A 22788-nucleotide genomic window follows, 5' to 3' on the forward strand; every position below is an offset into this window, starting at 1 on the left:
GCCAGCTCCACTCCCTCAGTGGGGAGGCTAAGATGTCCCGGGCTGAAAGAGGGTTCCTGATGGGTTTCTGGTACCGAGATGCTACAGATAAGCCCCCCCCCCAATTATGACGATGTTGAGGCACTCAAAAAAGACTAAAAGCCATGCAGGCTCAGTCTATCCTGCATTCCTACCCTTTGTGTCCAGATTTCCTGTTGCCTTGGCACACAATTTCACCTGTGGTCATGAGAAACCATGCAGAAGGAAGGTTTTATACTGAAAGATAAGTTTCAGTTGAGCAAACAGATTAGTTCTTTTGGAGTTTCACATTGGTGTATATAGCAGCCCCCCTGTTGCCCCTGTTGGGAATGAACGTCGGCCATTTGTACCACTGGCTTCTCGTCTGATGGTGAGGCTTGTCCCAGCCCTCGTTTTGCATAGGCGTCAGCGTCGACTGGTGCTTCTGAATCCCTTCTCATCCAGTCATCCCTCTGCCCTCCTGGATGCCTCCTCCTTGGGGTGGGCTTGACCAAGAGGCAGGGATCTGCATACAGCCTTATACCTGCTCAGTGATCTGATTCCAAATTAGGGGCTCCACCCTTGTCCTGCTTCAGGTGATCAGAGCAGTCTCCTGTATCCTTTTGAAGTGGTTTCTTTCCTCATTTGGTAGGCCTCAGACTTCCACATCAAACACCCTGGCCTGCGGGAGGCTTCATGTTTCAGCTGCAGGAGTCCTGATTTGGGGCTGGAGGGGCAGGGCCTGCATGTGGTCCTGGGGGCCAGTGGTTTTGGGGCAGAGCCCTTGGTTTTTGGTTTGTGGAAGGAACACTCAGGCTTTGATTTCTGTCATGGCTGGCCACAGTATAGGGAACAAGGGCTGGGAGACACAGCTTTCCAAGCCCTTTTACAGATGCAGAGATGCTGCTGTAGTTAAAGCCACCACTCATGTTGCCCAGAAGCAAGGCCATGATTTCCCTTTCAGTGGGTCTCACTCTGGCTTTTTCTTTCTTCCACAGGAACAAGGAGATTGTCAAATATCTGCTAAACCAAGGAGCTGATGTCACTCTTCGTGCAAAAAACGGGTACACGGCCTTTGACCTAGTGATGCTGCTGAGTGATCCTGGTGGGTTGTTTCTGGAAAAGAGTTTTGAGCCTGCCGGGTTCTCTGGCTGGGAATTGAGATAATCACCTGTGATTAAGCACTTGCTTATTCAAGGGGGAAGCCACTCTCAGACTCCCAGAGCTCCCCACACAGCCTCAGGCAAGTCTTCACTCCTCCCAAGGAGGGTGGAGCTGGGACCAGGTAGACCCTGAGGCCTCTCTCGGCTCCAGCCTTCTGGGAGTCTCCCGGAGGGAAGGCCTCGGCAGACTGCACAAATCCTAGATTGGTATTTGTGCTCCCAGCCAGAAACTGATTGACTCCGGAGGAAACAGGCCCCTCTCACGAGCAGAATCAGAGTAAGCAGTGACCCCCGTGGCTTAATTGTGTAGGTGGAGGTTGCAGGTCAAGGGTCCTGTGCTGGAGGTGTCGCCATTACTAAGCCCCCAGCTGGCACCTCAGACCCTCCCCCACTTTGACAGGCCTTCCTCTGGGACCTGGGGCTTCCAATTAGCCAGCTCAGGGGGCAGGGTCTGTCTTACCTATTGTCTCTCTTGTGACCCCCGAGTTTCAGCCCAGAGCGGGAGAAGCTGGGAGGCCTTCCTGGCCCGCAGGCTCTGAGCCCTGAGCCGGATTCTAAGCAGCTGGCGGTGGAGGGGAGGACTTTTGCCTCCTCAGCGTCTGGTGGAGGGACTCCTGCAGCCTCCCTTAGCTGTGGAGGTGGCAGCCCCTTCCTTACTGCCAGCATCACCTCCCCCGCCACCCTCCCCTCCTGCGGGCCCCACACATCACACATATGTGCTGGTCCTGTTGTATCCTTGGAGAGCAGCGAGAGAAGCAGAGCTGCTTGTAGAGGGGAGGAGCCCGGCGTCTGGGAAGACTTGAGCCCTGCTAGAGAGATAGGGCCCTCCACCCAAGTGCAGCGATCTCACTCCTCACGTGGCTAGGGTTCACATCATTCAGGATCAGTCTCCCGGGGACCCCGGCCTCCTCCCACACACGCTTTCCTCTGACAGACTCGTCTCTTTCCCTGTGTCTCTTCCCGCTCCGCCCTTCTCCCCCACTCCCTTTCCCAATAAAACAATCTACCCCAATGGATTTTTTTTTTCCTAGTGGGTTTTCAAATGAAGTTTTTGCCTGAAATTTTCAAAGAAACACATGCTTATTATTGAACACTTGGAGAGAAAAAAAGGAAACAGTCATCAAGAGAAAAGCATAATAATAGTTGGTAGTATTTTCTTCTCAGTCCTGTTTGTTGTTTTTTCAATAGCCTAGTTGAGTTAATAATAACTAATACTACTTAACCTTTCTTAAGCACTTACTGTATGTTAGGAATTACCTCAAATCCTCCAGATACCTTTATGTGGTGGTACTAATGTCACCTCTTAATCTACCTGCAGTTACATGGCCAGGGAGGAACAGAGGCAGAATTCAAACCTCAGTCATCTGGCTGTAGGGCCTGTACTTTTTTTTTTTTTAAACAACAACTGTTTTATTTTACTTATTATTTGTTTTTAATAAATTTATTTATTTATTTATTTTTGGCTGCGTTGGGTCTTCGTTGCTGTGTGCGGGCTTTCTCTAGTTGCAAGTGGTCTTCGTTGCGGTGCACGGGCTTCTCATTGCGGTGGCTTCTCTTGTTGCGCAGCACGGGCTCTAGGCACGTGGGCTTCAGTAGTTGTGGTGCACGGGCTTAGTTGCTCCGCAACATATGGGGTCTTCCCAGACCAGGGCTCGAACCCGTGTCCCCTGCATTGGCAGGCGGATTCTTAACTACCGCGTCACCACGGAAGTCCCGAGCCTGTACTTTTTTAAACCCACCACCCCTCTGCCTTCCTGGTAGGACAGGACTTCTGGCTTTTATTTCTGGTTAAGTGGGTTAAGCCCTGCTCACCTGTTTGCCACCTTTTGAAGAGCCAGTGGAGGGGCAGGGCCGCCTTGATCCTGGAGTAACACAGGCTCTGGAGCTGTGGGGCTGAGTTCTCAGGCTGATGGGGGTCATCTTGGGCCCCCACCCCATGGCCCGACAGACATATTTGCAGGTAAAATGCTGCCTTTTGTGTCCATAGACACGGAACTTGTTCGACTGCTGGCATCTGTCTGCATGCAGGTGAATAAAGACAAAGGCCGGCCCAGCCACTCACCACCCCCGCCCCACTCGAAGGTCCGACAGCCCTGGAGTGTCCCAGTGCTGCCTGATGACAAAGGTGGACTTAAGGTTTGACTTTTCTTGTCTTAAATGGCGTCAGAGAGCCAGGCCAGAATGGGTGAAGCGGGGAGATGCTTGCCGCTTCCTTGTTAACCAGGGCTGGTGTAGGCTGGGGTGGGGGGCCCAGCAGGGGCAGGAAGTAAGCTGGAGGTGAGCAATAGGGAACGGTGGGGACCAGGGAAAACTGGGGTGATTGTAACCACTTAGTGGCCTTAGTCGCTGCTTTGCAAGTATGTGGGTCCATGTTGCCACATGTTCCCATCTTTTTCAGGAGAAGCTAGAAACCCAGATTTTGATGCAGAGACACAATTTGGAAATGTAGGGAATTTAAACATTTTTTTTGCATGATATAGTACTGAGCTGGCCAACCTTGAACACCTCTTCTTCCAGGCCATCTGTCTGTGGCCTGTGCTTTAGTGTGGAAAGTATTTGCTGATTGCACCATTCTAGGATCTCCCTGTGGTCCACAGACCCCCGTCAGCTTCTTCTGGAAACCTCAAAACCAAGCTCCAGTTGCCTATTTCTAAACTGCAAGCTGAATGTTTCTCTTTGAATTTCTTATCCTCCGAGCCCTGCTCTGCTTGTTGGAAATCAAAATTATTTTTTCCCTTGTCCTGGCTGGGGTTCTAGCACCTTCTCAGATCTGCAGACTTAGCATTCTTCTCATGTTCGTCGCTCACTCAGGCCCCTGGATTCTTCCTCACAGTGTTGTTTGCATAGATCTCTTCATTCCTGCCTCACTGCCATCTCTGTAGGCCAGGCTCTCACAGCCTCCCTTTGGCGCTGTGCCAGTAACCCCTGAGCTATCGTGGGATTATGTAGACACCCTAGGGGTGGCACCTGTCCTCTCTTTAGGTGGGAAGGCATCAGCTACAGGAGCAGATGGTCCAGGCGTTGGTGTGGACACCCTGACACCTCTCACGTTGTTACTGGAATAGGGGGAAGGAGGTTATGCAGTAATAGATGTTAAGGTGTTTGGTATTGCCTCTGTGTCCACCTGTCTGTCCCTGTTTGACTGTAAGACATTGAGCAAATTGATATCCCTGGGTCTGTGTTTCTCTATCTGTGCAATAAGGAGATTGATTGGAAGAGGGTTAGCAAATAGGGTTCACTGCCAACTCCAGCCTATTAGAAAGGCCCCCTAAGGGCTGGGTCAGGAAGGATTTAGAGAGAACCATGGCTTTTGGGAAAGGGTGCTATGGTTGATTGGTAATGCCCGCAGTGGGCCCAGGAGAGGGGAAGGGAAGCACGTGTGGAGTGTGGTCACTGTCCCTGGGCTAGGTGTTCTTGGGGCATGACCTCTGCTCTGCATTTCCTTGGCAGTCCTGGTGGAACCGAATGTCCAATCGGTTCCGGAAGCTCAAACTGATGCAGACACTGCCCCGTGGGCTGTCCAGCAACCAGCCATTGCCTTTCTGTGATGAGCCAGAGCCAGCACTGGACTCCACAATGAGGGCGCCCCCCCCAGACAAGACGAGCCGCTCTGGGCTCCCCGACGTGACCCCCACCACCAAAGACAATGGTAAGAAGAAGTTGCATGTGTGGTAGAATTTCCAGAATGGTCAAACCCTGAACCTTTTTGCCCTCACCCTCTTCCCTTTGTCCCACCTCCTGGGCTGATGCCAGAGGTGAGATGCTGTTGGAATGTGACACTGGGGCAGAGTGGCTGGTCTGGCAAAGAAGGGACATAATTGCTGTCAGTGTGGTAGAATGGGGAAGCTGGTGGCACGAGTCCCAGGCTCCTGTCCCACATGCCCTGTTGAGACCACTGGCCAGTCACTGCCTCTCTCTTGCCTTCGATCAGAGATTTTCCCACCTGCCGAATGTGATTGGTCTTGCACTGACAGTGTTTTGAAATAGAGTGAATTACTAGGGTTGGGCTGGGGGTAGTGAGCTCCCCACCACTGGAGGTATTCAACAGATTGGATGACTTTGCCAGGGCACTGAAGGAGATTCCCACACTGATTGGGACGTCAATTAGATCAGATCCCTTCTAACAGTCAGACTTCCCACACCCAGACTAGATCCTTTGGCACCACTGTTTGAGACAGACTATTGAGCTGGAGGTACCACTGTCTGACCCAGCATGACAGTGGTTTACGGGAAAACTGAAAACACACTCTAAGATACCTTTTAAGTGCTTTCCTTCTATTCAGATATAGAATACCAATTATTATTAAGTATTTAATCACTCAGGAGAGTTGGTTTTCCAGGATGAAGGCTGACCTGGTCACTTGTCATGCCATGAACTCTTTGTGGGGTGGGGGTGGGGTCATTTCAGGAAACTTCTATTTGTTTCTCAGGTCCTGGGAGCACAAGAGGAGAAAAGGAAGATGTGTTATTGACAACCATGGTGAGTGTGGGGCTTTTCTAAAAGCATTTCAGGTCTCTACCAATCGTTAGGGGATTGATTTCTAAGAAGGGATGTAGGCGTTTGTCTTTCTCTGTGGTGGTTACAGATGGGGTCGATATCAAAATGTGTAACAGTGGGTATATCTCTGGCACCGAGAAATCAGGACAGATGCCAGCCCTGAATTGCAGGTAAGGCTGTGCTTGTGCTTAGCAGCCGGAGGTAATCCCCAATCATGTTCTGAAGGAGGCAGTACTGAGGACAGGGGCCTTGTAGGCATAGGAATTGATGGGTGACATTGAACTCACCCTTTTGGTTACGGAAAGCCAAGGAGAGAGAAGTCAAAGAGGAGGGTATGTTTCCAGCCTGAGAGAGGCCTCAGTTTCCTCATCTATAAATTAGAGATGTATCAGGATTAGGTTCAGCTATGAGTAACAGAAAATCCCCAAATAACTGGCATAAATATATGACAGCATCACATTTCTGTCAAGTAAGTGAAGTTCAAGACTAGTTTATTGTTCCATAGAGTTTGGGACCTAGGTTCCTTTTACCTGTTGGTCTACCAGCCATGGCTACTACTACCAAGGTCACCTTTTGGTCCAAGATGCCTGCCAGAGCTCTGTCCATCACTACCTCACTCCAGCTGACAGGAAAGATGAGGGAAGAAGAGGTGACCATAGGCACATGCCAGGTGTCTTTAAAGAAGTTTCCTGGGCTTCCCTGGTGGCGCAGTGGTTGAGGGTCCGCCTGCCGATGCAGGGGACATGGGTTTGTGACCCGATCCGGGAGGATCCCGCGTGCCGCGGAGCGGCTGGGCCCGTGAGTCATGGCCGCTGAGCCTGCGCGTCCGGAGCCTGTGCTCCGCAACGGGGGGGGGCCACGACAGTGAGAGGCCCACGTACCGCAAAAAATTAAAGAAGTTTCCTGGAAACTCACACATCACTTTTGCTTACATAAATGGGCCAGAATTTAGTCACATGGCCCATTCACACTGCACAGGAGGCTGGGAAATGAAGTCTTTGTTCCGAGTGGTCGTGTGCCCATCTAAGTATCAGGTGTGTCTGCTGAGGAAGATATCGAGGATGGACATTAGGTGATAGCTAGCCTTCTCTAACTTAGGGGATGATCTCTCATGGTTGTGGTTTTTCAATGAGATCATCCCCAGGAAGTTCTTAGCATAGTGGCTGGCCCAGAATGAGCTCTCATTTATCTACTGTGTGACGTTGGACATGTTACCTCACTTCTGTGGGCTTCATTTCTCTTCTCTGAAGTGAGAGTCTCCTGGTTGGAGTTGGGCTCAAGTCCCTTTAGCTCTGAGGCCTTAATCTGGAGGCTGGCCAGGAGAGGGCAGTATTGGAGAGAAGAAGGGAGCAGAGGAGCCTCCAAAAGACTAAGCTGCCCCAGGACCTGCGGAGCCCTGACCAGGATCTGCCCGCTCTGCCCTGCTGTGTAATAGGCATAAATTGGTGTCTGCACACTGACTGTGGGACTTGTACCGCCCAACATTTGATAATGTTATTAAATAGCAAGAATTACTTTCAGTATGAAGACAAATGCTGTTACTGAAATTTTGGAAGATGCAGTAAAGTATAAAGAAAAATAAAATTGCCCTTGATCATACATCCAGATATAATCATGATTGACATTTTGTGGCATATATCTTTTGAGTATTTTCCCTAATCATTTTTTCACATCTGTGAATATGATATCGTGTTATATATAATAAACAAATACTTAACACAGCACTAAGTGTACCAGCCAAATGCTTATTAAGTATTTGCAGCACTTTACATATATTCACTCACTTAATATCCCCAACAACCATGCCAGGTCAGGCACTGTTATCCTCCCCATATTGTGCTGAACCTGGTGTATTAACAGTTTGTCATGACCATTTTTTCTGTGTCAGAAACACTCTTTGGTCCCATCACACCCAATGGCTGCAGGATGAACATTCCATCATGGGACTGTGCCCTCATCTCTTTATCTAAGACTGACCTGGACTTTGGGGTTCCTAGTTTTTCATTGTTTTAACAGCTCTGATGAATACCCTTAGGCAGATGAGGTTGTCGAGGTCCAGAGGGGACACCCCTTATTCACGGACTCTCAGAAAAGCAGGATAGAGCCAGGGTGGGAACCCAGGATGCCCACCCTCCCATCTTGTTGCTCTCCTGTCCCACCTCCTCATGCCCTCTAGAGGGCACGAGTGTGCCTGCCTGCCCCGTGGCAGATGGAGGATGGCCACGGTGCTCTGCTGAGTGGGCGTTTGCAGCCATCCTTGCGGAGATGCCCACCTGCCTGGCTCCCGAGGCAGGTTTAGCTGTGGTATGCCCTTCCCTGCAAAGCACCATCTGGCACCAAGTTCACTGTCTTTTCTTAATTAAAGTTAGCTTGGACTGTGTGAAAGCTTTTCCTTGACAATCCGCCAGTCATCATTGTGTGGATTTTATACTGACCCCAAATCACATTTTCAAAACTTAAATTGCAGTTAAAAATGTCAGCAGTGGGAGGTGTGGCTGGAGTAGGAAGGAAGTGGTGGGATGGGGGATGGGAGGGTTGGCTGGGTTCACAGATAGCCAGCCTGGGCCTTCCAGTACCCTCATTCCCTCCTCCCGAAACCCTCAGCTCTGGTCACACCAGTGTCCTTGCAATTCTGTGCACTGGTCTTGCTCCTCTCGCCTCCAGGCCTTTCCACATTCTCTTCCCTCGGTCTGCAGTGCCCTTTCCCCAAACCTCTCTGTTGTCCTTTGGGCTCAGATCAAGTGCCCCCCAACCCACAAGATGCCCTCTCTACCTGCAGGGAGAGGTGGCCCCTCCCCTGTGCTGCCCCATCACAGCACACGTGTCACCTCTTGGCTACCCCACGACTCTCCATACTCCCTGCCCCTGTTGTGTGTTTCTGCTGTGGACAGATGCAAGAGAACCTGGGAGTTGGAGCAGAGCAGCTGTGGGAATCGCTTGGTTGCTGGGAAGAGAGCTGAGGACATCATGTGGGTTTCTGGCTTGGGTGGAGGGGTAGGTAGTGCTGCCGTTCTCTGAGAAGCAGGGGAAACCTGGAGCCTTCCTCGCAGAGCCGGGAGCCCTCTTGGTGCTTGCCTAACCCACAGCCTGTCTTTTTCAGCTTCGGAATGGAGCCCCCTTCACCAGACTCCCAAGCGACAAGCTGAAGGCAGTCATCCCCCCTTTCTTACCCCCTTCCAGCTTTGAGCTGTGGAGCTCGGATCGGTCCCGGACATGTCACAACGGGAAGGCAGACCCCATGAAGACTGTGCGGCCCCATAGAGCCAGCAGGGGGCAACCTGTGGGCGGCGGGAGCACAGACACCGTAAGTTGTCCAGCTGACATGCTTTACACGTCACCACTCACTGACATTGCAGGCAGAAGGGACCTGAGACCCACTAATCCAGGGGGGCTGAAGCTTTTTATTTTCTTTTAAATGAGTGATATTCTTTTGTCTAATGAAACCCTACCAAAGAACTTAATATGTAAGCAGATTAAAATGTTAGAGTGAATGGAGTGAAAATGGGAGTCCCTCTCCCTGGAACACAGGTTGAAGACCTGATCTAATCCACCCTTCCCTTTAGTAGATGAGGAAACAGCCCAGAGAAGGGAAGTCAGTTGCTGAAGGTCACCCAGCCAAGTTGGGGCGGGGATGCTGGGACCAGAAATCAGGTTCTTGGCCTCTAATTAAGTTCCATACTACATTGCGCAGGTCCAGGACAAAGCTCAATGCTGGGAGGCAACTATGTGTGCTACTAGTGTTTTCTTGCAACCAGAAAGTGTGACTTGTCTCCTTTTGACCGCAGTGGTTTCTGACTTGGTGGCCCTCAGTGTGTCTCTGTGATATACTGAGGTAGTCCGTCCCGTTGTGGGAGCTGATCTCCATATGTGTAGACTGTAAATAATGTAGGTACAGTAAATGGGCAAACCGAGGACAGGGATTTAGGACCTGACCCTGCCGCTTTGTGTCGACTGATTGGAGAACCTCAGGGCCCCCGTCTCTGTCTGACCCCCATTGCTTGCTGCTGCCTCCCTGGACTGTCGTAATACCAAATCACTAGTTGGAGACCAAGGGCCTGGTGGCTGGAGGTACTCAAAAATGGACAGAGTGGGTTTACATTAGTCCACCACATGGGAGCAGGTGGGTGACCTGTAGGAAACGATGTCACAGGTGCTCAGCCTGAGTTAATGGTCGGTCAAGTTGTCAGCAGATAGATGTGAACTGCCATCCCTTGGGGGACTCCTAGCAGGATGAGCACCGGTGGGCAAGGACATGCCAGTGGATGCAAGCACCGGCTGGGATGGGCCAGCTGAACTCCAGGTCCCTCACCGCTGTGATCTGTGCATCGGAAGGAATGAACAGCAAACCCTAACTGTGATATCTACCTTGTTCTTGCAGACTCCCGTCAGGCCAGTTAAATTTCCATCTCTCTCCAGAAGCCCAGCCTCTCCTGCCAGTTCTGGAAACTTCAACCACTCACCTCATTCTTCTGGTGGCTCCAGTGGGGTAGGAGGCATGAGCAGGCACGGTGGGGAGCTACACAACCGCTCAGGTGGGTACCCAGGCAGGCCACTCCGGGGAGGTGGGAAGATCCCTTGGGGTTGAGGGTGTGAACTGGGGACAGTCCTAGAGACCACTGCATACAACCTGTCTTTCTCGTTGATGTGCCTAAAGGATTTTTCAGTGAATTCACAATTCATAGTTTCTTCTATGCATTTTCTTAGGGCAGGGGAGGGGAAGAAATAGTCTATAATGCTTTATTTTCTTGGAAAATTTTACAAGAAACTAAGAGAAATACATGGTGTTTTTGCGGTATTTAAAATCCTTGAAGATTAAACCTTAGATATCTTCTCATCCTGAGCCTTCAATGAACAGATGAGGAAACGGAAGCTCAGAGTGGGTGACAGATTTGCCCAGAGACACACAGCAGATTTGCCCAGAGACAATTAAGACTCAAAGCAAATGCCCCACAGTTATTTGGGGCTTATTGGCATACTTTCTTTTTCTTTAATTTTAATTCTTTTCACATCATTACATTTGTTTACCATATTCTTTCAGCAAATATTGTTGACCACTTATTAGATGCAAGGCAATGTCTAGGCGATAGAGCATTTAGCAATAAAAAATTCAAAGTCAGTTCTGTAAGAAGTTGTATTCTGGTATAAACAGATAATTTTTTAAAAATCTGATGATAATAAATACTATAAAAAACCAAGCAAAACACCAGAGTATGGGAATAGGTAATGAGGCTGGTTACAGGATATTTTCTGGTCCTCCCCGAGGGGATCCAGGATTAACCAAAGCCAGCTTTGCAGGAAGGCACCCTGCTTTATGCCATTACATAAGGAATGCATGCTTCTTATGGAAAAGCTTGAAAACCAGATAAAGAAAAGAAAAGTATAATCTCACCCACTAGGGATCATTGTTAACATTTTGGTGTATATCTTCGCAAAGTACTTTAATGCATATTTTTGAAAGCATAATAATAATTTATTAAGCACTTAGTGTGTGCCAGGCACAGTGCCCTTTAAATAGATTATCTCCTTCAGTCCTCCAACAACCTGTGAGGTGTCCTGTCCACTTTACAGAGGAGGGAACTGGGGCTCAGGGGAGTTAAATAACTCGCCCAGGACCACACAGCTGCGAAGTAGCAGAGCCAGGACCTGCACGCAAGCAGGCTGACTTCCCAGTGTAGTCTGCTCTGTAACCTTTATCCTCTTTGTACCCATTACCATGTTGTAAACACCTCTTTATGCCAGTACACGTGTAGCTACAGCATCTTTTAAATAACCAGACAGCCTTCCACTCATATGAGGTGTCAGTTTTAATTCACCAGTTCCCTCTTGTTGAATGGTGTTCAACCATTCAGGCTGTTCTCGATTTTTGCTTTTGGAGATCCCACTCTAAGTAATGGCTCCATAGCTCTGCGCTTGCCTGCTTGCTTAGCGATTTGCTTAATGTAAGTGCCTTTGAATCAGGGTGGCGGGGGCAGTGGGTGTGCCTGTCTTTGAAGCTTTACACTTTGCCCTCCAGACCTAGTAAGTGCTCTATAAATGTCAGATATCAGTGTTCTCCCTCCAGTGCCCTCCCGCGCTCTGGATATTATCACTTTCCCCTTTTCCTTCCTAATAATTCAAGGTTGCTGGTAGGTTTGGGGAAACAGGGAGAGGGAACTTGGCAGTCAGGATTCAGTCAGGGAAGCTAACCCCTTGAGTATTATGGAGTGAGAAAGTTATTGACTCAACTGTGGGAGTAGCTGGGGGCGTAGAGATCCAGAAGTGGAGGCTGGATGATGGCAGAGGAGCCCTGGCGTGGCAGCATGTGGAGCTGCTGGCAGGCGCTGCAGCGGGGCTGCTGGGGGAACCCAGGGCAGGGCGTGCTGTCTGTGCCCGCTGGCGGCTGACTGAACTGGCCGTGGCTCGGGGGAAAGCGAGGACAAACTGGAGCCTTGATGGCCGTCCACCTGCCAGTTGTCATGCACAGTCCTCCTGTGGTTAGCCCTGACCCAGAGCCAGGGGCGGGGGTCTGGGAAACAGGGTTCTGGCTCAGCCAGGTCGGCACCTGATGTCCACCGCCTGCACTGCAGTGCTCTGGACCCAGGCAGTCATTCCTATTCCTGTTTCCTCAGGTGGAAGCATAGACAGTGTTCTGTCCCAGATCGCTGCCCAGAGGAAAAAAGCAGCCGGATTATCTGAGCAGAAGCCCAGCCATCGGTCAAGTCCTGTTGGGCCAGCGCCTGGCTCCAGCCCGTCTGAGCTCCTGGTCTCCTCTGCAGGCGGCAGTGTTCCTGGTGGCAAGGTGCTTGTTCTGTTTCCGTCTGCTCCTCTGACGCTCACAGGTCCTGTTCTAGCATGGTCCACGCCTGGGGAGCACAGGCGGTGCCACCGTCGTGGGATAGGACTAAACCTCCCATCTGGCCGCACCTGGGCTTTCTGAGAAGGGTGGCTGCCGAGATCATACCCTGTGCCCTTGGTCTCCTGCACACGTGTGTTCACCTCTCGCCCGATCTCCAGGATACCTGCAGGTGGGAGGGGTGCTGAGGTGCGGTGCGATGCCAGGGTGAGCACTAAGTTCTCCAGCCCTATACTGGTCATCCAGCCTCACACGGCACGTGTTTTTGTTCACTGATTTAGAGCAAAAGGGTTCAGAGTGTGGGTTCAGGAGCAACTGCCTGGGTTCTAATCACAGCCTCACACTTCAGCATTTAGAATGGGGCTGGTACCTGGTATGCCTGTATAAGTGTCAGCCCTTACTGTTGACAGTCGTAGCAGTAGTATTTGTACTCCTTTCTTATGCATCCACTGTCCACATCTTTGGAGCATCTGCTCTGTGCCTGGCACTTCCAGCAGTGAGGATCCAGCAGTGAACCAGGGCTTTGGTGACCGTTCTCAGGGTGTCACTGCAGACACAGCCATCTCACACTGGTGTGGTAGGGTCTGCTGTGGAGAGGGGAGGATGCTGTGGGGCACGGCTGGGTTTCTGCCGAGGCTTGAGGGCGTCAGTGACATCTAGACAGGGCTCTGAAGGATGAAGTGCCAGATGAAAGGGGCAAGGGTGGGGCGAGGGGGAGACTGTCCCAGGGTGAGGGGACGGCACGTGCAGAGCGCCGGAGATGAGAGTGTGGTGTAGGAAAGGAACTAAAGGGAGGTTGGTGGGCAGGACAGAGCCAGGACCTCACGTCCCTGCTCTGGCACCTTTCCTCCATTAGTGCAGCCCCAGAGCAGTCACCACGTTGGTAGCAAACTGTGGGATTTGCAATGCGTGGAAAACCCCACATGCCTCTGGGAGGGGAGGTCCAGTGTCTTCAGAATCTTCCCCCTCCACCTCCTGAGTCCCTCCTCTGGGGCTGATTAATGGAGTGAGCCCCCAGGGTGTGGGTACCTAGTCATGAGCACAAACTGGCTCCTTTACCAGATGGCTCTCCAGGTGCCCCTCCAGTGGGGCAGTATAGCCCACTTCCTCTTCTGAGAGGACCCCAAGTCCAGGCACAACCGCACTCTTCATCTTATTTTCTAGATGTCTTAAGCTTTTTCCCTGAGAAAAGTTAGATCGTCTGAAGGCCTCACTCTTGGACCTTTGCCCAGAAGTGCCTCCAGAGATTGATGTCTTAATGGATGTATGAGAAATAGTCTTTATTGTCTGCCCAACCACTGTTGGTTATACAACTCTTTTTGTTATTCAAAGTCCCTTACACAGTTGGACCTGTATAATTAGTTTCTTTACAATATAACTCCAGAAAAAATTTCTCTCTATACATTAGCATATTTTCTGTTATGTTCAAAATTACTTGTGTAATAGGATTTATGTAATTAAGTTCCTTTTAGAATTCAGCTCTACGGAAAAAATGTCTCTACTGATACTTCAATACATTTTATTTCATCAGATACTTCGATACATTTTATTTCATCAGATAGTAAGAATTCTATAATTAGCATATTTCACTTTTTGCCTTTGCTGCTAGGAGACTCAGCTACTCATTAAGGTAAATCTGCTACTCTAGAATTTTGATATAGTTTTCCTCTTCTCTGTTGTCTAAAATTTTCTGTTTCTATTTTGATGGTCTTATTAGATGTGTTATATATTGTTAGCTTCCTTTAATTGGTGTTGGAAATAGGTAGGCATCTAAGTTATAAATTAAATTAACTATTACCTCACTTGGATGCACCTATCATTTAATCTATATACAAGTGTGTTCTGATGAAAGGAAATTGTGTCTAAAGATGCATTCAGGAAACAGAAGACTGGGGAAATGATTCAGTTTAATGATCACCTGATATTCTTAACATAAGAATATACTGTAATCCTGGGGAGCTATTTAAAAAATTCAGATTACTGGGTTCCACACAGCATAACTGAATGAAACTCTTAGGGTAGGGTTAGGGGAATCTGTTTTTCTCCCCAGAGAGTGTTGCAGCCAGCCCAGCCCAAGTTCTTAGAAACCACTGCCCTAAACCAAAGGACACAGGAGTGGGCTTTCTGTCAAAGGCTCCAGCAGCAAAATGGAGACATGAAGTGCTTTTCAAAGACTGCGTTAGGAAGAATTAGAAATTAGTATTCAAAATATGAGCCTCCTAAATCTGGGTTTTGTACTTTGCTTAAAACAAGCACCACTGCGATGGCGGGATATTTGTAAGGCATGGCTTCTCACATGAAGTGTGCCTTAGGAGACACAGAATTGGGGGGAATGGGATCAGAGTATGCTTCAACACTTCCCAGATCTCAGGAAGCCCAAAGGCCCACTGGGAATGTCAGCTTTCTGTTCCCACCCGAAAGCACAGTGGTTTAAAACAGAAGGCATTTCTTTTGCTTGCAAATCTGTGGCTGGGCAGTTTAGTCTTGACTTAGTTAGGCAGTTCTTCTGGTCTGAGGGGATCACTTAGATGTTTGGCTTTTGGCTGGGGTGACCAAAAAAACAGGGCCATGTATGCCCACAGCAAGCTTGGGTATGTTCTAATGGCACTAGTCAAAGGCATAAGTTGAAAACCAATCAAGTAACTAAGTCATCACACCCTCTGTGCAGGAGACCACACAGAGTTACATAGCAAAGGGTATTGATCCAGGGAGTGGTGGAGATGATACCATTACATGATCAATCTGCCACACCGCGGATGAGAGGAATGGTTCAAATATTTCAGAGCATCCCAAATTTTATATTTATCTGCTCCCTCCCGAATAATGCTGCACACAAGGCCTAGAGTATTGTGTTTCTTTGCTCTTGGCTGGGATAGATCTGTTTCTTAGGGATATACCAATTACCTTCTGCTTAACCAGAAGCTTTATTATGGAATGTCGGGCTTTATAGAAAAAGCAGAGGAAGAATTCCTTAATAATATAGGCAGCTTATTGACAAAGTCTTTTAAAACGTAAGAAAGGGACTTCTTTTTCCACTCTGGGTTGTAGGTAGCTCGAAGGAGCATTAAAGTCCTAGCAGAAGGAAAGGTGTACCCATTTCCAGGCAGGAAAATATTTGTCCTGGTCTCTACTATTCTAAATGAGATGTCCAATTTTTAGCATAAATTATAAGACGTACAAAAAGGCAAGAAACACCACACTCCCAAGAAGTAAGGCAGTCATCAGAATCTGATGTAGATGTGAAACAGGTGTTGGAATTATGTGACAGGAAATTTAAAAGAACTACAATTAATATGTTAAAGGCTCTAGTGGAAAATTTGAACAGCATGCAAGATCCTATGAGTAACAATTTCAGCAGAGAAATGGAAACTATAAGAAAGAATCAAATGGAAATGCTAGAAATAGAAAACCTGTAACAGAGATTAGAAATGCCTCTGATGGGCTCCTCAGTAGACCTGACACAGCCAAGGAAAGAATCAGTGAACCTGAAGATAGGGCAATAGAAATTACCCAAACTGAAACACAAAGTAAAAAAGAAGGTAAAGCAAAAAAAAAAAAAGCAGAGCACCCAAAAGCTGTGAGATAATATCAAATACTCTCACATACAAGTAATTGGAACCCCTGAAGAAAGAGAGAATGGTGGTGCAGAGGAATATATATGTATTTTTTAATGACCAAGAATTTCTCCCCAAATTAATGACAGATGCCAAACCATAGGTCCAGGAAGTTAAGAGAACACTAAATAGGATAAATCCCAAAAAAGAACACTTTGTCAGAGTAATTCACCATATTAACAGACTAAAGAATAAAATGCAGAAAAAGCACTTGGCAAAATTCAAACTCCATTCACGATCACAACTTTTGGCAAATTAAGAATTGAAAAGAAATTCCTGGACCTCATGTAAGATACCTGTACTTAGCATCATACTTAATAGTGAAAGACTGAGTGCTTTCTGCCTAAGATCAGGAACAAGGATGTTGTCTCTCAACTTTGTACCAAAAACTATAGCTAGTGTAATAAGGTAAGAAACAAATAAAAGGTACACAGATTGGAAAGGAAAAAAGAAAACTATCTCTATTTTTAGATGATACGATTGTCTGCTTAGAAAACTCAAAAAAATCTACACAAAAGCTCCTAGGACTAAGAAGTGAGTTCAGCAGGGTCTCAGGATACGAGGTCAATATACAAAAGTCCCAATTGTATTTTTACACACTAGCAATGAACAATTAGAATTAGAACAGTTAGACTTTTAAAATATGAAACTTAAAATATCATTTACAATACATTTGAAATGTATTATATGAAAATAAAATTATATGAAAATGTATTATGAGAATGAAATACTTAAGTATAAATCTAATAAAGTATACGCAGAGTCTATAAGTTGAAAACCACAAGACACTGATAAATCAAATAAGCTTAAATAAATAGATATCAATTTTTTTGTAATTTGATCTATAGATTCAATGTAATCCCAATTAAAATCCCAGCTAGCTCTTTTTGTAGAGATCTAGAAAGTGATTCTTAAATTTATATTTAGATGCAAATAAACTATAATAGGCAAAAGAATTATGAAAAAGAGAATCATAATACCTAGTTTCAAGACTTACTATAAAACTACAGTACAGTATTAGGGAAGGACAGACACACAGGTCAATGGAACAGAATAGAGAGGCCAAAGAATAATCAACTGAATTTTTTTTTTTTTTACAAAGGTGCAAAGGCAATTCCACAAAGAAAGGGTAGTCTTTTCAACAAATAGTGCTGGAACAATTAAATATGCAGGAAAATGAACCTTCACATATTTCTCACAGCTAATTCAGAGATTAACTCAAAATGGATCATAGACTGAAATACAAAATGAAAAACTATAAAATTTCTAGGGGAAAGTCTGTGTGACTTTGGATTTGGCAAGTAAGTTTAAGATATAGTACCAAAAGCATGATCCATAAAAGAAGAAAATGTTAAATTCGACTTTATGAAAATTCATATCTTTTGTCTGTAAGAGACAGCATTAAGAGAATGAAAAGACAAGCCACAGACTAGACAATATATTTGCGAATCATGTATCTGATAAAGGTCTTGTATCCAGAATAAAGAACTCTCAAAACTCAACAATGAGAAAACAACCAATAAATTTAAAAATGGGCAAAGTATCTGAAAAGTATCATGAAAGAAAATATGCAGATGGCACGTAAACATATGAAAAGATGTTCAACATCATTATTTAGGGAATGCTACTTAAAACCACAATGAGACAGCACTCTACACCTATTATTAGACTGCCTAAAATTTAAAAAAAAATTACAAGTGCTGTGAGAATGTGGAGCTACTGGAATTCCCATTCATTGCTGGTGGGAATGCAAAAATGATACAGCCGCCTTGAAAAAGTTTGTCAGTTTCTTATAAAACTAAACATACATATAGCATGTGACCTGGCTCTCTCACTCCTAGATATTTACCCAAATGAATTTTTTTAAACTTCTGTTTATACAAAAATCAGTTTGCAAATGTTTACAGCAGTTTTTTCATAAATACCCCAAACTAGAAACATCTCATAACAGGTGAACAGGTAAACTAACTGTGGTAATATCCATGCAATGGAATACTACTCAGCAATGTAAAAGAACACACTACTGACACATGCAGTAACTTAAGTGAATCTTAGAGGCATCATGCTGCATCAGACAAAAAAGTGTACATATCGTTTGATTCCATTTATATGACAGTATACAAAAGGCAAAACTATAAGGATGGAAAACAGATCAGTTATTTCCATGGGTTGGGATGGGGGGAGGGGTTGACTAGAAAGAGATAGCACAAGGGAATATGGGGGATGATGGAACTGTTCCATATGGTACTCTGTTGGTGGAATACACAACTCTATGTATTTATCAATACCTGTAGAATTGTACACAACAGTTATTTTTACTGTATGCAAATTTTAAAAAAATCAACCAGGACCTAAGGATGTACGCAGACTATGACAACCGATGTAGTTGTATTACAAGTGAATGACATAACTGCACTGTAGGAGGTGGGAGAAAACATGTAAATGGATATTGTGAGAGTAAAGTAAAGACAAAAAGAACTGTACAAAAGCATTGTACTCTAGTTGATTTTTTTTTTAATTGGGGTATAGTTGTTTTACAATGTTGTGTTAGTTTCTACTGTACAGCAAAGTGAAGTAGAGGTCCCTGTGCTATACAGCAGGTTCTCATTAGTTATCTATTTTATACATAGTAGTGTGTATATGTTAATTCCAATCTCCCAATTCATCTGAGGTTTTTTTTTTCTTGCAGGCGTTATGGTGTAGCAGTTGTGAAGCTACTTTACATATATATACCTTTTGTGTACATATACACTTTATATATATACTAGGGTTGAACAAATAAGTAAATATATTATAGATAATGAGCCCAGTTTTTAACTGTCAGAGATTGAGTCAAAGGGGAAATGCTAGAACTAATCCTGTGAGTATTGGATTGGAGTCAGAGGTGTCAGTATGAATCAGTATGAATGTATGCATAAATATACATATATACACAGATTGATAGACATAGGAATATACTTATTGTAGAGCTATGTGTGTATGCATGGGTTAGTAGACTTCATATATTTCCTTGCTTTGTTCACTGAGAGGACCTAGAAGCAGTGATATCCCAGTAGCCATGAGCAACCTACTATCCAGATTTTGGTTTCTAAATAGCACCCTTCAATAAAAGGGACCAGGGCATAACAGTAGTATTGGATTATAATCCAGAGAATAAATATCCACAAGCCCATGCTGATATGAATAAATAACTGAATAAATAAATCGGGGGAGAAGGAACAAGTCTTCTGTACAGAAGAATTCCAAGTAATAAATGTGGAAGGAATAAGGGAAATAGCAAAACACCATTAGAACATCACAGTAGTAATTGCTCCAGAGAAGATGCACCAAAGAATGTTAAAATTAGCAGGCAGAACTTTTAAGAAAAAACAGAATATTTAGCTCAAAATGTCTCCCCAAATATTTATTGGTTATAAAGGGAAAAATAGTAACTTCACAATGGAGAAACCTGACAGACAACACCTTAACTAAATCATCAAGGCTAGCATCAGTGATAAGGTACTGATACTTTGTATCTCCTGGTGTGATGCACTGAGAATGGCACATCACCTCAGTGGTCATCAACCTCAAAATCCATAAGTAAATCTAATTATGAAAAAATAAGACACACCCAAATTGAGGGACTGTCTACAAATACCTGACCAGGACTCTTCAAAAGTGTCGAGGTCATGAAAGACAAGGCAAGACCAAGGAGTTTTCACAGATTGGAGGAGACTAAGGAGACCTAACAAGTCAATGCAGCATGGATCCTGGACCAGAATAAGAATCAGTGTAACAACCAGTGATATTTGAGTACCGTCTGTAGTTGAGCTGATACTGTCCCAGTGTTAATTTCTTAGTTTCCGTCATTGTAAGTCTAAGAGTACTCACAAACATAGAAAACAAATTTACGATTACCAAAGGGGGGCAGGGAGGGACAAACTAGGAGTATGGGATTAACAGATACAAACTACTATACATAAAATAGATAAGCAACAAGGATTTAATGTATAGTCCCAGGAATTATACCCAATATCTTGTAATAACCTATAATGGAATGTAAACTGCAAAAAAACCCTACCCAAATCACTATGTTGTACACCCCAAACTAGCACAACATTGTAAATCAACTGTACTTCAATAAAATAAAGTATTTCAAAATAAGAAGGGCTTTTTGTGTGCAACACACACAAAGGAAAAATAATAAGTGTTCTGTGGTGAAAGGTTAGAAGTGACTGGTTTAAATGAAGAAACATGAAGAGCAGAATGGGCCTTCGTTTGTAATAAGCCACACTTCCATTTTAGAGCTGGTTAACTGAGAGGTTAGGGGACTCAGCCAAGGACACAATATCGCAGCTGCAGGGGCAGGACTAGGACCCGGGTTTTCTGGCTCCTTATGTGCCACTTTTTCCATCCCATTCCCTGCCTCTCTGCTCCAGGGGAGGATTTTCCTGTAACTGTTTTGATAATACTGTTTCTGCTTTGCATGTTTTCTTAAGTAGATGTCATAGTCCTGGTTAGATATCTTGTTGAGTCAAATGTCCCACGTGTTCCCTGTTGTGGGTGTCTGTTTGAATCATGTCTACCCTCCAGGTGATGGCTTATGTATTTGTCTTATTCTTTTTTATTTTTTTTGACTTTATAATCAAATTTATTAATAACCTCTGGAAATAAGAAAATATTACACATTTACACAATGAAGGATAAAGGCCTTTCTAATCTACAGACATACAGAGACAGATAAAGAGGGCTTATAGCTTGGATTCTAAAATTTCAGTCACAGGTCAAGAGTAAATGCAGAAACCCCAAATCTCACCAGTCCTGGTATGAAAGTTGTTTTCCCTCCCAGTGGGCAAAGGACTCAATTGATTTGGGCTCAAAATTGTATTTCTCGGGCTTCCCTGGTGGCGCAGTGGTTGAAAGTCCGCCTGCCGATGCAGGGGGACACGGGTTCGTGCCCTGGTCCGGGAAGATCCCACATGCCGCGGAGCAGCTGGGCCCGTGAGCCACGGCCGCTGAGCCTGCGCGTCCGGAGCCTGTGCTCCACAACGGGAGAGGCCACAACAGTGAGAGCCCCGCTTACCACAAAAAAAAAAAAAAAAATTGTATTTGTCTTATTCTTTTCAGCAGAAACTGGAGACGAGCAAAAGGCCTCTGTCTGGAACTTCCACTACCTCCAAAAGCACCTCCCCCACGCTCACGCCTTCACCTTCTCCCAAAGCGCAGGCAGCCGAGTCCTCCGTGTCCTCCTCCTCATCCCACCGGCAGTCCAAGAGCAGCGGGGGCTCCAGCAGTGGCACCATCACTGATGAGGGTGAGTCCCCGGGGTCCTGAAAGCCCACCCTTTCCTCTTCACCATGGTAACCTAGCAGCTGCCCTTCTTTGCTATAGCCATCCTAGTTCAGGTGTTTTATCATTTTTTCAGTCAGACAAAAACACCTGTCTTTCCCCTTCCCTGATTCTACCTTGTATTTTTGTCTTCATTGAGCTTACATACCTAAAAGGTGTATAGTAGTTTTTGAATGTAGGTGAGTTTTGTTTATATATACAAACAAACACCCATAGAACTGCTTCTCCGACCCCAGTTATGTACCTTTCCCTGAACCTTGTACGAATCAGAACTCTGTCAGTTGCAAGGGATGCAACTCAAACTGATTTAAGCAAAAACAATACCAAAAACTGATAATTTGTTGGCTCATATAATGGAAATATCTAGGGTGTTCTTCAGGTGTGTCTGGATCCAGGTGCTTAGGGAATGTTTTTCTCCATGTCTCAGGTAAGCTCTCTTCAAGTAGTGGCAAGGATATACCCAGCAGCTTCATGCTTACTTCTTCCTACTAACTTAGCAACCCCAGCAGAAAGAGTGCTACTTTCTTAGTAGGTACAGCAAAATCCCAGGGGTAAAGGTCATTGTCCTGTCTTGACTATATTTATAACAACTTGGGTTGTTTGCCCATCCTTGACTATCTCTGTGTCCGCAAGGGTGGAGTGTGTCTGCCTTTGGAGCCAGGGTTGGGGTCAGGTCTGTGTGGATTGGGAGAGGGAGAGAAGTAGCTCCTCAGAGGAAAATGGAAGTGGATGGAGGGCAAGCAAAAGCAGGAGATGTAAGCAGGAGAACGTTGGAAGTTGCATGAGTGGGGATGATGAGGAAAGGAAGATGGACCGGACGGCCGGGCAGGGGTGGAGGCTGTGCAGTGAGGCCCCAGATAAAGATGTGAAAATATAAAAGATAAAGGAGAGAAGAAGCTCATCCTTTACAACTGCCCTCTGGTGACTCCTGGGAGCAGGGATGGGGGAGGAGGGAGCAGGGCTTTGATGAGAGATGGGGCCCAGGCAGGTGCAAATCAAGGAGTATAAATCAGAGAGGGGAGGAAACTCTCATTGTGTGTGTGGTCCTCACAAGTGCATTTGCAGGCATCTTGCTGCAGCTACTGGGAGGGAGTGCAGAGCAGGTTCTGCCCAGCAAGTGATAAGTTGAAATCAACTGCACAGGCTCTGGTCTGTACTGAGTTGATAAATGTACACTGCCATTGGCATCTGCTTTATTTGGGGCTGCTTTTATTGTTTTGTGATATCTAGTGCAATCATTTATAAAAGCTTCAGAGATTCACTTAGCAACCCCATTCCTCCCTAACTGTGTTTTCTCTTTTTTATATAATGTTTTTTTCTTTTTTTTTTTTTTGGCCACACCATGTGGCTTGTGGG

At 45.9% G+C, this 22788-nt stretch overlaps 1 protein-coding gene across 2 annotated transcripts in view; it reads left to right on the forward strand.

The window, feature by feature from the left end:
- ANKS6 (ankyrin repeat and sterile alpha motif domain containing 6) overlaps positions 1-22788 on the forward strand; it is a 53310-nt gene that overhangs the window by 13740 nt on the left and 16782 nt on the right. The window contains exons 5-12 of one of the 2 annotated variants that reach the window (XM_060154765.1): positions 996-1102; positions 3148-3296; positions 4611-4809; positions 5591-5640; positions 8759-8962; positions 10037-10190; positions 12267-12436; positions 21211-21397. In XM_060154765.1, coding sequence (XP_060010748.1) covers positions 996-1102; positions 3148-3296; positions 4611-4809; positions 5591-5640; positions 8759-8962; positions 10037-10190; positions 12267-12436; positions 21211-21397 — 1220 coding nt within the window. The remainder of the gene's footprint in view (positions 1-995; positions 1103-3147; positions 3297-4610; positions 4810-5590; positions 5641-8758; positions 8963-10036; positions 10191-12266; positions 12437-21210; positions 21398-22788) is intronic. The other variant, XM_060154766.1, reaches the window with a different exon arrangement.

This window comes from Lagenorhynchus albirostris, chromosome 7 (genome assembly GCF_949774975.1).
Source record: "Lagenorhynchus albirostris chromosome 7, mLagAlb1.1, whole genome shotgun sequence".
NCBI lineage: Eukaryota > Metazoa > Chordata > Mammalia > Artiodactyla > Delphinidae > Lagenorhynchus > Lagenorhynchus albirostris.